Source organism: Amblyraja radiata, chromosome 31 (assembly GCF_010909765.2).
Source record: "Amblyraja radiata isolate CabotCenter1 chromosome 31, sAmbRad1.1.pri, whole genome shotgun sequence".
Taxonomy (NCBI): domain Eukaryota; kingdom Metazoa; phylum Chordata; class Chondrichthyes; order Rajiformes; family Rajidae; genus Amblyraja; species Amblyraja radiata.
The window spans coordinates 24,086,415-24,102,223 of NC_045986.1; the positions used below are offsets into that span (position 1 = coordinate 24,086,415).

A 15,809-nucleotide genomic window follows, 5' to 3' on the forward strand; every position below is an offset into this window, starting at 1 on the left:
CTCCTGGTTTTCCATTATTTAGGAGAAGTGGGGTCGAGAGCTGACTAATCCAATATGAGTTTATGATGAATCTCTACACCATACTTCCATTTCCAAGGACTGCATTTACCATTGCCACCATCTGGATCTGGCTTTTGGACAGATTGGACATTTACACCAGGAGTCATAATGTGGTGGGTTCCCTGGATCAACAGAAGTGTGCTCGGAGATATTCTCAGGACTGGTGGACAATGCCATGTGTGCTTAACATAGTGAGAATGCAGACAGAAATGTGATTGTACAATAGTGAATGGAGATGGTGAAATATTAACTCAAGTAACCTGAAATAAAACGTGTGAGATCAGGAAATTTGTCGCAGAAGAGTAATTTGGAGATCAAGGATACGGACTACACAGGTCTGCAATTGACGGGGCTTTGCATAAGATATTGACAAACGACAGCAGGAGATGAGAGATATTAAGAGCTAATCCATCTTCATTCCCACTGGCTGTTCCTCCTGTCGTTCTCTTGCCATCTGCTTGGCTAATTTGTGAAGCTACTGGAAGAGGGCCAAGCTCAGTGCTCTTTTTTAGTCATTATTTCTGAATGCTTTCTGTTCCAAGTGGGGGATGCTGCCGTTTGTGAATGGAATACTTCCATCACGAATCCCACACAAAATGCCGGAGTGACTCAGCAGGACAGGCAGCATCTCTGGAGAGGAGGATTGGGTGACGTTTTGTGTCTTCAACCTGAGGAAGGGTCTCGACCCAAAACGTGACCCATTCCTTCTCTCCGGAAATGCGGCCTGTCCCGCTACTCCAGCATGTTGCGTCTATCTTCGGTGTGAACCAGCATCTGGAGTTCCTCCCTACACCAATCTCTCGCACGGGGCGTACATATTAAGCTTCATGTGCACTCCCAAGTATTCCAAAGATATGTCCAGCACAGATTAGATCTGTGGTATAAAGTCCTTTCCATTTTTCCCCGACTATGTCACTCAGGATGTATTTTACATCTCAAATCATCCTCACTGCTTCTGGACCAATTTATTGTCCAGCAGCCACTGCTTAGTCTCACATTTATGGACAAGTGAACACATTCATTAAGGGTTGAAGAAGGAACTGCAGATGCTGGAAAATCGAAGGTAGACAAAATTGCTGGAGAAACTCAGCGGGTTTCATCCCGAAACGTTGCCTATTTCGTTCGCTCCATAGATGCTGCCGCACCCGCTGAGTTTCTCCAGAAATGTTGTCTACATTAATTAAGGGGTAGGATTTGCAACTTTGACTGACGCCAATGAAGATTGTAAACATTTATTATCTGTTGTGCAACATGCCTCATCGTCTTTTTGTATACCATCTAAATTTTATTAGTTATTTAAGTTATGACATCGGATGGAAGCTGCATACCAAATCTCGTTGCACTTATGTGCAATGACAATAAAATATATTATTATTATTATTATTATTATTATTATTATTATTATTATTATTATCATCAGAATTGAACTAAATCAACATTTTTAGACAACATGTGCAAAGGACAGTGAGGAAGGGGGCATGGAAGTGGAGAGAACAGGGGGAGGGGTGAATAGTAGTATTTATAGGTGAACAAAATCCTTGAGATTCAGATTATGCATCTGAAATATTGGCTGTTTCCCTGACACGACGGATGCTGCCCAATCTACTGAATGTTTGAGGCATTTTATGCTTTCTAATTAATGTTTGATATCATGAGCAGCTATCCCCATCACAATGAAGCATCTGACATCACTCTCTAATAGACATGGGGCCGTGGCTTTTTCAAGCCCTGTCCCACGGTACGAGTTCATTCCAAGAGCTCTCCCGAGTTTAAAAAAAATCAAACTCGTGGTAAGCACGAAGAATGAACATAGCGGGTACGTCGGAGCTCGGGGACGTCTCTTAGCGGCTCGTAACGCTAACTGCAGGTACTCGGGAAGACTCGCTAACTGCAGGTAAGCACGGGAAGACTCGTGAAGATTTTTCAACATGTTGAAAAATGTCCACGAGATCCCAGAGTACCGACGAGTAGCCATTACCGTAAATCTCCGAGTTCGAATCAGGGCAAACTCGGGAGCTCCTGAAATGAACTCGTAACCGTGGGACAGGGCTTTAAGATGGAGGCCCTGTTCTCTGAGCACCTCCAGCCACACTGAGAACAGCACACGTTGCTTGGATACTGCCCAGAGCTGGTACATGTCTGGTTATGGGGAGAAGGCAAGAGAATGGGGTTAGGAGGGAGGGTTAAATCAGCCATGATTGAATGGCGGAGTAGACTTGATAGGCTGAATGGCCTAATTCCTCTCCTATTACTTACGACCTTATGAGCTGACATTAGTGACGTACATATCAGTGCAGAGCAGGTGAGCTTTCATACCTGAAGCAATGCAATGTGGCATATCCATTGAACTGTGAGATCAAGCACCCCTTGTGGTGCAAGTAATTACACAGACAGATGGGTTGGCGAGTCAGAAGACGATCTGAGATAATGTAGTGGGTAATGAATCAGTGTCAATGTCACACCAAGAATCACAGATCGGGTACGGCACAGAAACCGTTCCTTTCAGCCCACCACGACGTCTATCTGCACTAATTCCACTTTCTAGCATTAGGCCCGATCTCTCTACATCTTTCCTATGTCCAACTGCCTTATAAACATTGTACTTGTATCTGCAACCACGACCTCCTCTGGCAGCTCTTTCCAAATACTCACCATTTCCTTTGTGAGAAGCTTACTGCTCAGATCTCCTTTACATTTCTCCCCTCTCATCTGAACTTGTGCCGTCTAGTTCAGGACTCCATTGCCCTGGCAAAATGATTTTAGCTATCTGTTATATTTATGCCCATCATCATTTCATAAACCTCAATAAGGTCACCGCTCATCCTCCTGCGATCTGCATCCATCCCAGTGCAAATAAACCCAGCCTACCCAGTCTGTACTCTATTTCAGGCAACATCTCAATCAGTCTCATCCGCAGAACTGTACAGAGCTAGTCCAGTCTAACCAATGAATAGTGCAACTGCAACATTTCGGAAAATGAATTGTCTCTTCAAGCTATGAATTAAAGCAAACTTTCACTTTTCAATGTTAATGTGCTGAGTTTTCTTTTGTTTTTTTTGCTCTGGTTCCTGAACCTCCATACACTTTTCGACTTTTGTCTTTTCTCATTTCCTAAAACTGAGGCTGACGCAAACTCTCCATTTCTGCAGGCTTCTCGTCCATAAAACTCCTTGTCCATTGAGATGTTGCCTGGAATCGAGTACAGACTGGGTAGGCTGGGTTTATTTTCACTGGGATGGATGCGGATCGCAGGAGGATGAGGGGTGACCTTATGGAGGTTTATGAAATTATGATGGGCATAAATATAACAGATAGCTAAAATCTTTTTGCCAGGGCAATGGAGTCCTGAACTAGACGGCACAAGTTCAGATGAGAGGTGAGAAATGTAAAGGAGATCTGAGCAGTAAGCTTCTCTCAAAGGAAGTGGTGAGTATTTGGAAAGAGCTGCCAGAGGAGGTCGTGATTGCAGATACAAGTACAATGTTTATAAGGGAAGTGGCGGCGCTGGTGAACGGCTGCGGCTCGCCTGCAGTCCGTTTGTTTTTACTTTTTTGTGTTGTTTTTTTCGTTTTGATTAGCTAAGTTTTTGGTTTTAGGTTGTGTTTATGTGTGTGGGGGGGGGGGGGTGTGGGGGGGGTTTAAACAGGACTTGCTGTCTCTCCCTTCGGGGGAATGCGACATTTTTGTTGTATCCCCCTTCTCTGCCTCCGTCTGCGCTGAGGCCTAATGGCGGAGCTGGCGACCTCGAGGCTCCGGAGGCAGCCTGTCAGGACTCGCTCCCGTGAGGGCGGCCCAGCTCGGGGCTGGAATGGCGCTCCCGTGAGGGGCTGTGAAGCTCCCGTGAGGGCGGCCTGGTGCGGGGCTGAGACGCTCTCGTCGGGGCGGCCCAGCTCGAGGGTAACGGCGCTCCCGTGGGGGCGGCCCAGCTCGAGGGCAACGGCGCTCCCGTGGGGGCGGCCTAGTGGGGGCGGCTGAGACGCTCACGTGAGGGTGACCCGGCTCGGGGCTGGAACGGTGCTCCGGTGGCTGAGACGGCGTTCTGGCGGCGGCGGCGGCCTGAGTCCGGGGTTCGGCCGCGGGCCAGTGGACGACGTCGTCAACAGCTGTGTCCGCTGGACTGGAGGGCGGCAGCTACGACCACCCCGGGCCACGGTGTTTGAACCGGCCCGTTCGCGGAGCTCGGTGAGCCGCGGGACTGGTTGTACCATCGCCCGGTGGGGTATCGCCTCAGCGCAGAGGGAGAAGAGGAGGGAAGAGACTGCAGCCCTAAGATTTTTGCCTCCATCACAGTGAGGAGGTGCTTGGTGGACTCACTGTGGCGGATGTTAATTTGTGTTTACTGTCTGTTCTGTTGTTTATTATTGTATGTATGACTGCAGGTAACGACATTTCGTTCAGACCGTAAGGTCTGAATGACAAATAAAGGATCTATCTATCTTGTCCCATTTTCTTCCCTTGAAAGAAGGGAACTACAACCTGCCTGGTTCATTCGGGTCTTGTTTATGTGTTCTGGCTGTTCACAGGTTTATCGGTATTTCAGAACAAAAAATCCCTGACTTGTCACTGAAAGAATACAAACCAGAAGCCGAGGCAATTTTCCTAAACAGGGCTCATCGTACCTTGGATGTCCAGACTTTCTCGGTATCACTGTCACCTAGGATGTCCGGACTTTCCCCAGAGTAACAGCTTGCTCGTGTCATTCTGATTTATTTTGCAAAAATCTACTCCTCTTTCCCGTCCACCCACATCCTTCTAAGTTTCTCCCCATTAACCACTCCGCCCTCGACAAACAGTAGTATCACTGGGCTAGCGATAGGGTTTCTTGATGGTAATTCACCATCCCACTGGTGTGTGTATTAGGTTCAAGGCCAGAAAGTGATTGTGGGTGAGTGATGGGGTTGTGAGGTGGAAGGAAACAGAATTGTAACAGTGACTTGAGTTGTAAAAAGCACTCACACAACAGCTAAGCAGGACTGAGACCCAGCACAGTTGCTGTCAATTAACTCAGCTCAGACAGTTCAACTGACTCTACTGTCCTCTATGTATCCTCTGTCCCTGAGTGGGGAGGCTTATACTTAATTATTACCTGTTTGTATTTTCTATAGCAGCGCTGAATGACAGCAGCAGCCAATTCTTGCTGTTCCCTAAAGGGACGTCCCTAAAACAAAAGGAAAACAATGTTAACATTTGCATGAAAACAGAAAAAGGTGGAAATACTGAGTAAGTCGGCCAGCATCTGGGGAGAGAGAAAAAGTTAATGTTTCAAATTGTAGACCCTTCATCAGAACTGAAATTCTGTTGCCCAGAATCATACAGCACAGATAAAGGCCCTTCAGCCCAATTCATCTGTGCCGACTAAGGTTATTTCCTGAGCTAATTTTATTTACTTAAATTTGGCCCTTATCCCTCGAGACGTTTCCTGTCCTTGAACCTGAAAAAATGCATTTTAAAAAGCTGTAATTGTCCCCACCTCTCCCACTTCCGTTGGTAACTCATTACATATGCTAATCTACCTCTCACTGCCAAAGAAGGCACAATTTAACAGTACCAACCCTGTAATTCCTCCTTCTCCTCTTGGAAAGCTAATGACACTTTCCATGGGCGATGGCCTCAAAGACCATACCAAGCCTCTATTCTTCTTGTCTCAACTGCTAGTTAAAGGTAGGGAGGCACTGCAAACCAACCCACTCCACACCTCAGCCAATATCTGGTCACATACACTTTGCAGTGTACATACAGAATACTGCAATGCAGCAGAGGATCAGGTCCTTTAGCCCATGATCTCTGTGTCGAACATGATGCCTACTTAAACTAATCCCCCAGCCTGCACGTGCTCCATATTCCTCCATTTAATTCAGTTTTATAGCAAGTGGGTATGAGAAGTACATCAAGATAATTCCAATTGTAGATCTCCACTTTACCATAACCCTGGACTCTGGCAAAATGGCATAAACTGTTAAAAAATTACCCCGCCCTATATTATAAAATATTTTTTAGTGATCCAAGCAGCCAGATGGGATCCTCAGTTTAAGTCTCACCCAAATGTCCAGAGCTCCTTCGTTATTGTACTGAGGCATCAGACTATGTAGTGTGTTCAAATGTACGAGAGGAAGCTTGCACCCATGGCCCACCAACCCAAGGGCAACTATGCCCCCGTAGATGCATGGAAACTATTTTGAAGAAGACTGGGATAACTCCTCAACTAACATCTCCAAAAAAATTGTCTGTTCATTCAGCACGTTGCTTTGTGGTCTCTTGCTCTGTGGATATGGTTTACTGTGGCTCCTACAATGTAACAGTGCCCGGGATAGGTCTTGAGGATCAGATTATCAAGGCTGCCACAACATATTTCCCGGGATGGCCGTACACAGGTCCATCCTCTCTAACCTTGTACTTCCGGAAAGCGGTCTGCACCAGTTTGGCGGCCTCGTACAGCTCTCTCTGCTCGTGGTCCGAGAGGGTCAGCTGGGCAAACTCATTCTCCATCTTCTCGCTGGTCGAAGCGCTCAGGAACTCGGACCAATCCGCTGCCGATGGGAGAGTGGGCTTCTCAAAACTAACGTCGCTGATTGGTGATGAGGCGGGACTTTGGCTTGCGTTAGAGGGAGGAGTCAGGGGCTCACTGTACAAAGATCTGGAACATAAAGAGACAGCGGGCATGAGTTACCTGCAGCACCAGTTACACTAGAGCCCCACCACCTAACGACGGCTTCTCATATCCATCAACATGTACTCACACATTAGCAACAATTTCCATTCTTAAATCTGCACACACACATAAACATTCCAAGATGCTTTGTGGGAATGTGATCACTGAGCATTATGGAATCATTAGGGCAGGTAACAAAACCCTGGTGTTGGAAAAGTCCGTGGAGGGTTTTGAGTTTTAGGTCAGGAACCTCAAACCTTCTGCATTGCCTGATCAGGATCCAATACATTAGTAAGGTGAGAGGTGAGTGGAACTGAGATGATAGGTGAGTGGAACCAGGTGCATGCACTAAACACTTTGGATGAGTGAAAGCTTTTTAACGTTGGAAAATGGAGGCCTGGCTGGAATCTGCTGGGCCACGTTTGGAGATACAGCAGCAGATAGCTTGCGGCAGGCATATAGATTGGTGAAATAAGATAGTGGGAGTGAGAGAGAGGTTTACTATCCTAATGTTCTCTCCACATAATCATTGGGTCAAATTCAAGCCTCTTCAATCCTTCGAATCAAGACTCCAAATTGTGTATCTCATCACCTGCCCTTCTTCACTTTTCTCTTCCTCACACAATGTGAATTGAACGTGATCAGCTAATTATCAGCTAAGAGGGAGTACAGAGAAGGTTCACCAGACTGATTCCTGGGATGTCAGGACTTTCATATGAAGAAAGACTGGATAGGCTTGTACACGCTAGAATTTAGAAGATTGAGGGGGGATCTTATAGAAACATACAACATTCTTAAGGGGTTGGACAGGCTAGATGCAAAAACATTGTTCCCGATGTTGGGGAAGTCCAGGACAAGGGGTCGCAGTTTAAGGATAAAGGGGAATTCCTTTAGGACCGAGATGAGAAAAACATTTTTCACACAGAGAGTGGTGAATCTCTGGAACTCTCTGCCACAGAAGGTAGTTGAGGCCAGTTCATTGGCTATATTTAAGAGGGAGTTAGATGTGGCCCTTGTGGCTAAAGGGATCAGGGGGTATGGAGAGAAGGCAGGTACAGGATACTGAGTTGGGTGATCAGCCATGATCATATTGAATGGCGGTGCAGGCTCGAAGGGCCGAATGGCCTACTCCTGCACCTATTTTCTATGTTTCTATATATTGCGTTGACCCATTCTCAACTTTTAATCGTGTTTTGAGGAATAAATGTTTGACTTGCAACCAGGTTCACCCATACTGATATAAAGATCGCGGAGGCACTGACCGAAGCTGAGATAAGCTGGGTAAATGGTCCACATCGGCCAGGTAGCTGGCCAACCAGTTTAAGGTGGTGTTCACACTGGGGACATCCCCTCGATCGGACAGTGAAAATTCCATCGGGATGAAGTTTTCCTGCTTGATCCTGTCTGGTGTGGCTTCAATGATCTGTTCAGCCAAGGACATCATATTAGCCTAAAGTAGTAAAAGGAAAAAAAAGAATATATTTTTTTAGTACGTCCAATGCAACTGTTCTAAATTATTAGTTGGAAACCTTTTAAGGAAGGCAGAAGGAGGGGCATGGATTATACAACAACATTTCATTGTTTTCTTCAGAAAGTTGTTCCGAATATTATTAGTGCTCATTGTTATATTTTGTGCTTTTCTGCATTTTGTGTCAATATCTACAATATAACAAAACCATTGTGAATGGATGATAAAACGAGCACAAAACAACAGGTAGAACCCCACTCATCCATTTACTTCTGAAACTGCTGACTTGCAACTGAGGACAATCCCACCATTTTTTAAATTGGCCCTCGATCAAATAGCTATTCTTCACGAGTGGGGTTAGAAAGAAGGGGATTTCACATTAGCATTACAGGCGATATGTCACATCGGACCCTGCCATTTGCTGCACAGGGATTGTTGGCAATAGTGCAGTTCCCACCAACCCCACCTTTCCTGGGCTCAGCAACTGCCACCAGCAATTGCGCTCCAACAAGAATAGGAACCAAAACATCGGTCCCTTCAACATAATCTGTCAAAACTCTGTGTCAGTTTGTTCATGAGAATCAGCCCCTTGTGACTGAGCTAGTGCAATCAATAACAAGAATCTGAACCTCCCCGAGACAAGACAAGGCAAGGAAAATGAAGAATGAATTGGATAAACATTCTCTGTTTCCATCATCGATGGCTCTTACGATCACGACATAAGAAAGTTATTACATCCGCAGCTCCCACCTGCAAATCATCCATATGTTGGAGACACTCCTCGTTCTCCTTGTATGATAACAGTTCTGCATCCATCATCTCTCTCTCCGATAACATTAGAACACTGATGTCTTGCTTCTGTTGTATCCTGTGAGCTGGAATGGAACTGGCACTGAGACTTGACACCTTCCTAATCACCGCGGGCTGCCCTGTTGAAGTCTGTGCTGCTACACTGACGTATATCTCCTTCTGGCTCCATTTTGGACTCGTCTGGTTGCCGACATTCCGGCATCCGGCGGCTAGTGGCAAAGAGAATTCTGAGGTATGGTGGGAGGTTTCCCTGGGACTCTTCCTCTCCATTTCGGAATCGACTGCCTCGGGGCTTGATTGTTTCGGGCTGGAGTTCAGCTTGGTGGCGATCTTCTGCTCGAGATTGAGTGGAGGGGGTGATGATTTGTCTGGCCTGGCGTGGAAGTGCTCTGTGTTCAGCTTGTGCTTCTTGGAAGCTGGAAGATCTCGCTGGTTGTCATTCCCACGGTACTGGAGAGATTCCGACCTTGGCCGTCTGAGATCTAATAGGGGGAAAGCAAGTTTTGTGTTTGAACACCTCCAGATCACATCTCCCGGATACATCTCAAATGAGTTTCACACAGAGTCACAGAATCATGCAACATAGGGGGAGACCATTATGACAGTCGGGCCACGGCAGCAAGTAACGCAATAAGTCCCGGCGTCCAGCTATTATCCCCACGAGTTGATCCTCTGGGCATTTACCAATTTCCTTTTTGAAATTTATCTGTGGGTCATTTGAAAGTGCGTACCACCAGAATCAGGAACAGCTTCTTTCCTGCTGTTATCAAACTACTGAATGGACCTCCCCAGAAGCTATGGGTGTAGCCCCCCCCCCCCCCCCCCCCATCTCCCAACCTGCCTCATTGCTGACCTTGCACTTTTTCTTCTTTGCTACTTTCTGTGCAGCTGTAACTCCACACTGGTCATGTTGCACTCGGTGTTGTACTTGCGTGTGGCTTGAATGTACTCATTTGACTGAATAGCACGCAAACAATTGTTTTCACGTATCTGTATGTATGTGATGATTAACCAATACCAATAAATCACTGCACTTAATCAATTTAGAAGATGCGTCTGCCTCTGTGGAGCATGTGGGATATATCGCCTGCCCAGTGGATAGTGAAAAGAGGAAAAACCACACCACAAGTCATTTAGCAAACAGAACTCATGGAAATTAAGGAATAGGACATTGGACATCTCCGGCAGTTCCACCATGCTCCTCACCAATGGAGTTCCTGTCAAGCCTTTCAAAATGGCTGCTCATATACTTTCTAAAAACTTTTTCAAAAGTTTAACTGGCGTATCAAGCAGTTATTGCTAGCCCAATTAAGCCTGCTCAACCTCTCCCCGGAGCTCAGACCCTCGGGTCCTGGCGACATCCTCGTAAATCCTCGCTGAACCCTTTCTAACTTGACAACAGGAAGTACAGGAAGAAATCACTCTCAAGAGACTGAGACACAAAAATCCTGCAAATCCCTGGCAGGATAAGCTTATCAATATCAGCAACCTTTCCCAGGCCAATGCACTCAGCAATGGGGTTCTAAATATGATTAGACCAGAAAATGCTGGAACCACTCAGCAGATCAGGCACCCTTGTGCCGAAAGCTCTCTTACCTCTCTCTCTCTCTCTCTCCGCGGATGCTGCCTGACCTGCTGAATGTTTCCTGCATTTTCAGTTTTCATTTTAGATTTCTGGTATCTGTAGTTTTATTTTGTATTTTTAAGGCTGTAACTATATTTAGTTAGCTTTGATAAGCAGACCAGGTCATTTGCATACTCAACAACAGACTCCCAAAGTAAGCAAACCGACCACTGGCCCGGGAAGAGATTTCCAGGTGGACAGAGGAAACAATTCAAAGATGCTGTCAAAGCCTCCTTTTCAAAAAAAATGTAACATCACTATCGACTCGTGAGATCCCTGCCCAGGTTTGGTCAAACTGAAGGAGGAGCATTCAGAATGGCGTTGAGGATTTCAAGTGAAAGCCCAGTGTTAACAGTGGAGGTGGTGTACCACCTACTGTACTATCCACCCACTTACCTCACAGGCCTCTGTGGCAGTGTCTGCGGCTCCCACTTTGGTCTCATCAGTCACTTCAGAACGCAGGGAACTGTGATGGAGACACGGTGTCCCCAATCCTGTAGACTGTTTCAGTTAAAATATCTATCCTGCTCTCGATTTGGAATAGTTTTGATCGTATAAACAAAACTTAGGCTTGTCTTGGCGGAAAAACCAGATCAATTTCTTAAGACATGGACACCCTTTACTGAATTTTTACAACAATAGTATGGTGAAACACAAATTTAAATTTAAATCCGATGCTATGTTGGGTGAGGGGGGGGGGGGGAGGGGGGAAAGATATATCCCCATCTTTTCTTATACCTCTTTCTTTCTGCTGCACTGCTTTGGTTGGTAGCTTGGAGGGTCTTTCTTTTGTCTTTTTCTATTTTATCCCATCATTTTTTCCTCTCTTCTATTCTTGCTTTCCATTTGTTTCCTTTTTTCCTTTTTTCCCCCCAACTTAAGTTATAAGGTTAACAATGAAGCTGTACAATAATAGTATAATTGTAGATGCCGAACGTTTTATTCTTGTACAATTGCTTCTAATAAAATTTAAAAAAAGAAATAAATAAAATTAATTTAAAAAAAGAAACCTTTATTCCATATCTAAATTATAAAAGAGATCAGTGGATAATATAGATGGGACTTCCATATAACCATATAACAATTACAGCACAGAAACAGGCCATCTCGGCCCTACAAGTCCGTGCCGAACAACTTTTTTCCCTTAGTCCCACCTGCCTGCACTCATACCATAACCCTCCATTCCCTTCTCATCCATATGCCTATCCAATTTATTTTTAAATGATACCAACGAACCTGCCTCCACCACTTCCACTGGAAGCTCATTCCACACCGCTACCACTCTCTGAGTAAAGTGACTTCACTGTATGTCAGCTGTGCTGTCTGCATTGGAAGTGTTTGATGGTCCAGAAAAGATGGATCTGTGTGTGCCCTTCCAAATTTCACTGCACCTAGTTGGATACAAGTGACCATAATGTATCGTCATTGTGGTGAGAAGAATAAGCTTTGCTCTGTAGCTAAACCTGGCATTGTAATTTTTGATGAAACACTGTTGAAAGAGATTTGCTTTGCATCTCATCGCACCAAGGATCATCTGTTGCTCACACAGGGAGCTTAAAATAGAGTTGTACCATTGCCCAGATTGAACATCTCCAGAGTTTGATGGCCACAAAATTGGCTGGGACAGAGACCACAACACACACACACAAAATAGTGACTGAAGGAGTGAATCAATGCACCTGTAGATGACGATGTGCTGACACTCTTCTGAGACTCCTGGCTGCTGTTGCTGCCATTGTTCCACTGTCCCATCCAGCTGTCACTCGCTGATTTTTCAGCGGGGGAGCAAACCATCCCGGGGGTTTGGGGGAGGCCAGCGATCTGCGATTCGTCCTCCCTCTGAAGTTCTTCCAGGTACTCTGCCAGCTTCACGTGCCCCCTGGAGCGGGCGATTGTCAGAGGCAAACGACCCAGCGAGTCCGGGATGGAGAGGGCCCGATTGTCCCACTTGTATAGTACGACTGCTGCTTCAGTGTGCCCCAAAGCACAGGCCCACATCTGGTTAAAGAGCACCAAACAAAACGCGTTATTTGACATTCATTCTTGCAGACTGAACAATGCAAAATAAGGATGGTTTAAATTTGTAACACTGTTTCCTCCAGTGTGGACAGGCTGAAACATCCTTGTCCAAGGTGGAAAAACTAAAATGAAACACAAGTTCTTCCTTTCCTTACAGAGCCCTGACTCCACACAACATGAAGGTATTTCACAGTGTAGCATTTATCGTTGTTACCAGCTGCTGAAAGTGCAGCTTACTATGGGACAAACGTATCTCTGCCCCGACTTCCCCAAGCTCAATGCTGCATTTCCAATGTTTCCCAGCAGTTTGGCATTTTGGGCGTCAGGGGTTATGGGGAGAAGGAAGGAGAATGGGGTTAGGAGGGAGAGATAGATCAGCCATGATTGAATGGCGGTGTTGACTTGATGAGCCGAATGGTCAAAATCTGCTCTTATTACTTACGAACTTATTTGGTATGTATGTGGCCAGTGGGCTCCACAGATCCAGGAGCCCTTGTCGGGAGGAGACTCTGCACCATGTAAACGGTACAACAACACTTTTATATAGTGCCTTTAATATAGTTTTTAAAAGTCCCACGGTGCTTAACCAGACTGTTGTCAAGCGAAATTGTTCGAAATTGTCAAGCGGAGTTGTCGAAGGGCCGAATGGCCTACTCCTGCACCTAATTTCTATGTTTCTATGAAATAGTGACTGAGTCGCACAGGGAGAGATTAGGACAGACGACCAAAAACTGCAAGGGGAAGGTGCTAATTTGCATCTCAAAAATGGAGGCAGAGATAGAGAGGTTTATTCTATGGGTGCAATTCCAGACCTTTATGGGAGAGCCATTTTACAAGGTCTGAATTGGAGGATGCGTCGATCTTTGTGGGTGGCTGGGCTGGTGGAATGAGAAGAAAGGGCGAGACCGCGGCAAGATTTGTAAAGAATTGAGAATTTTAACACCAAGGCTTGCTGGATTGGAAGCCAATACTCGAAGCCAAAATTCAAAACCTCTTCAAACACGAAGCCCTGCTGCAGAGTGAACCATCATTACAGTTTGCAGAATGCTTTTGTAAACATTCTCTCAACAGAGTTGGAACTTCACTTACCAGAGGCGTGCAGGAGAAATGATCGACATTCAGCGGATCCACCTCCAACTCTAGATCAATACTATCTGCGTGCTTTGTGCTGTGGAAGGACACATACAAACCTCCGGTGAAGCAGTTTGCAATGTGCTGGAGGGTGAAGACAGGGTGAAGGATTCATCCGTGGATCATTTCACCAACATCTCCCCCGGAGCAGGAAATGTAAAAGCCTGCCATCTGAATGCCTTGCTTCTTTCACGTCAGCTTCTCAGCCACCAACTCTCTTTCTCTGTGCCCATGTCTCTATATTTCTTTATTTGTTAACTTCTACGCATCTAAAAAAAATCACTGGTCAAGCCAGCAATTACCGGCCATCCCTGAATTACCTGGAGAATGTTTCTTAACCAGTTCAGTGTCACCCCTGAGTATAGGCGGGTCATGGACAACAGTGAAAAGGAAACTTGGCAGTGAACAGGTTAAACTGTTGCAGAGTCTTTGGTAAAGGTAGTGTTGTTGGGAAGGGAGTGTCAGGATTTTGACCCAGAGATAATGAAGAACAGGCGATATATTTCAAAGTCACGATGGAGGGGAGCCTACAGGTGCTGGTATTTCCATACATTTTCTATCCTTTAGCCTTCTTGGTGATGGTGGTGTGAGATGAGACGGTACTGTCAGAGTAGCCGGTACAAGCAATAGCAATCACCGTGAAGAGGTGGTGGAGAGCATGAATGTTTAGGACAGGGGATTGTGTTGCTTTGGCAAGAGTGGTGTTGAACTTCTTATGAGTTGTTGGAGCTGCAGTCATTCGGGAAGGTGTGGTACTTTATTTGTCACGTGTACTGAGGTACAATGAAATTCATTTCTGTACAGTGACAGTCACTCAGGTGAACAGTATTCCATCGATACTGAGAAAGCTTTGGAGTTTCAGGAGGAGAGCCATTCGCTTTTTCAGCAAGTCTATATGTGTAGGTGGGAACTGCAGATGCCGGCTTATACCGAAGACACAAAAAGCTGGAGTAACTCAGTGGGACAGGCAGCATCTCCGGAGAGAAAGAATGGGTGATGTTTCGGGTCAAGTCCCTTAGAAGGTCACGACCCGAAAAACGTCACCCGTTCCTTCTCTCCAGCGTTGCTGCCTGTCCCGCTGAATCACTCCAGCTTTTTGTGTCTATCTACAGTTTCTATGTGTTTGAGAAGGAACTGCAGATGCTGGAAAATGGAAGGTACACGAAAATGCTGTAGAAACTCAGCGGGTGCAGCAGCATCTATGGAGCGAAGGAAATAGGCAACGTTTCGGCCCGAAACGTTGCCTATTTCCTTCGCTCCATAGATGCTGCTGCACCCGCTGAGTTTCTCCAGCATTTTCGTGTACCTACAGTTTATATGTGGCTGGTCCAGAGGGAATTGGTCAAGATGCCTCCAGGATACTGATGGAGAGTAACTCGTGTTGGAGGCACGAGTGGAGCTAATATTAATTGCCATTGACTGCACCCCTCCCTCCCTCCCTGTGGGTTCCTTAGTTTACCGCAGCAAATTCTCTCCACTCTCACTCTTGACAAACTAATCCCACCTCTGCATTATTGCCCAAGGATTCTGAACATTTGGAACCCCCAGGCGTTACCACCACCACCCACCTCCGCCAGCCCACCACTCACAAGTCCACCACTCATAAGCCTTTCCTGACTCAGCTTGGAAGGGATGCTATTATTATGCCACTGTCCCACTTAGGAAACCTGAACGGAAACCTCTGGAGACTTTGAGCCCCACCCAAGGTTTCCGTGCGGTTCCCGGAGGTTGCAGGTGGTTGCCAGAGGTTGCAGGTAGTGGAAGCAGGTAGAGAGACTGACAAAAACCTCCGGGAACCGCACGGAAACCTTGGGTGGGGCGCAAAGTCTCCAGAGGTTTCCGTTCAGGTTTCCCAAGTGGGACAGGGGCATTATGCTTGTGTTTAAAATTGGCATTGTGGATTCACTGCCTAAGATACAAACCTGCCAGCCTTCCTTTTCTCATCGTCATTGAAACCCCAAAACAGATAAAAAAGTGAACTAAATTCAGAGCCTGTCCAGATCAACTTTCCCTGCTTAGATTTTTCTGTTGTAACTATAGGCTGTAAA

General features: G+C 46.0%; 1 protein-coding gene across 6 annotated transcripts in view; it reads right to left on the reverse strand.

The window, feature by feature from the left end:
• Positions 1-15,809, reverse strand: part of camta1 (calmodulin binding transcription activator 1) — an 880,549-nt gene that overhangs the window by 37,059 nt on the left and 827,681 nt on the right. For all 6 annotated transcript variants that reach the window (XM_033048136.1, XM_033048135.1, XM_033048133.1 and 3 more), the window contains 6 exons: positions 13,720-13,798; positions 12,291-12,609; positions 8,928-9,469; positions 7,972-8,159; positions 6,448-6,694; positions 5,147-5,218 (listed from right to left, as the gene is read on the reverse strand). In XM_033048136.1, coding sequence (XP_032904027.1) covers positions 5,147-5,218; positions 6,448-6,694; positions 7,972-8,159; positions 8,928-9,469; positions 12,291-12,609; positions 13,720-13,798 — 1,447 coding nt within the window. The remainder of the gene's footprint in view (positions 1-5,146; positions 5,219-6,447; positions 6,695-7,971; positions 8,160-8,927; positions 9,470-12,290; positions 12,610-13,719; positions 13,799-15,809) is intronic.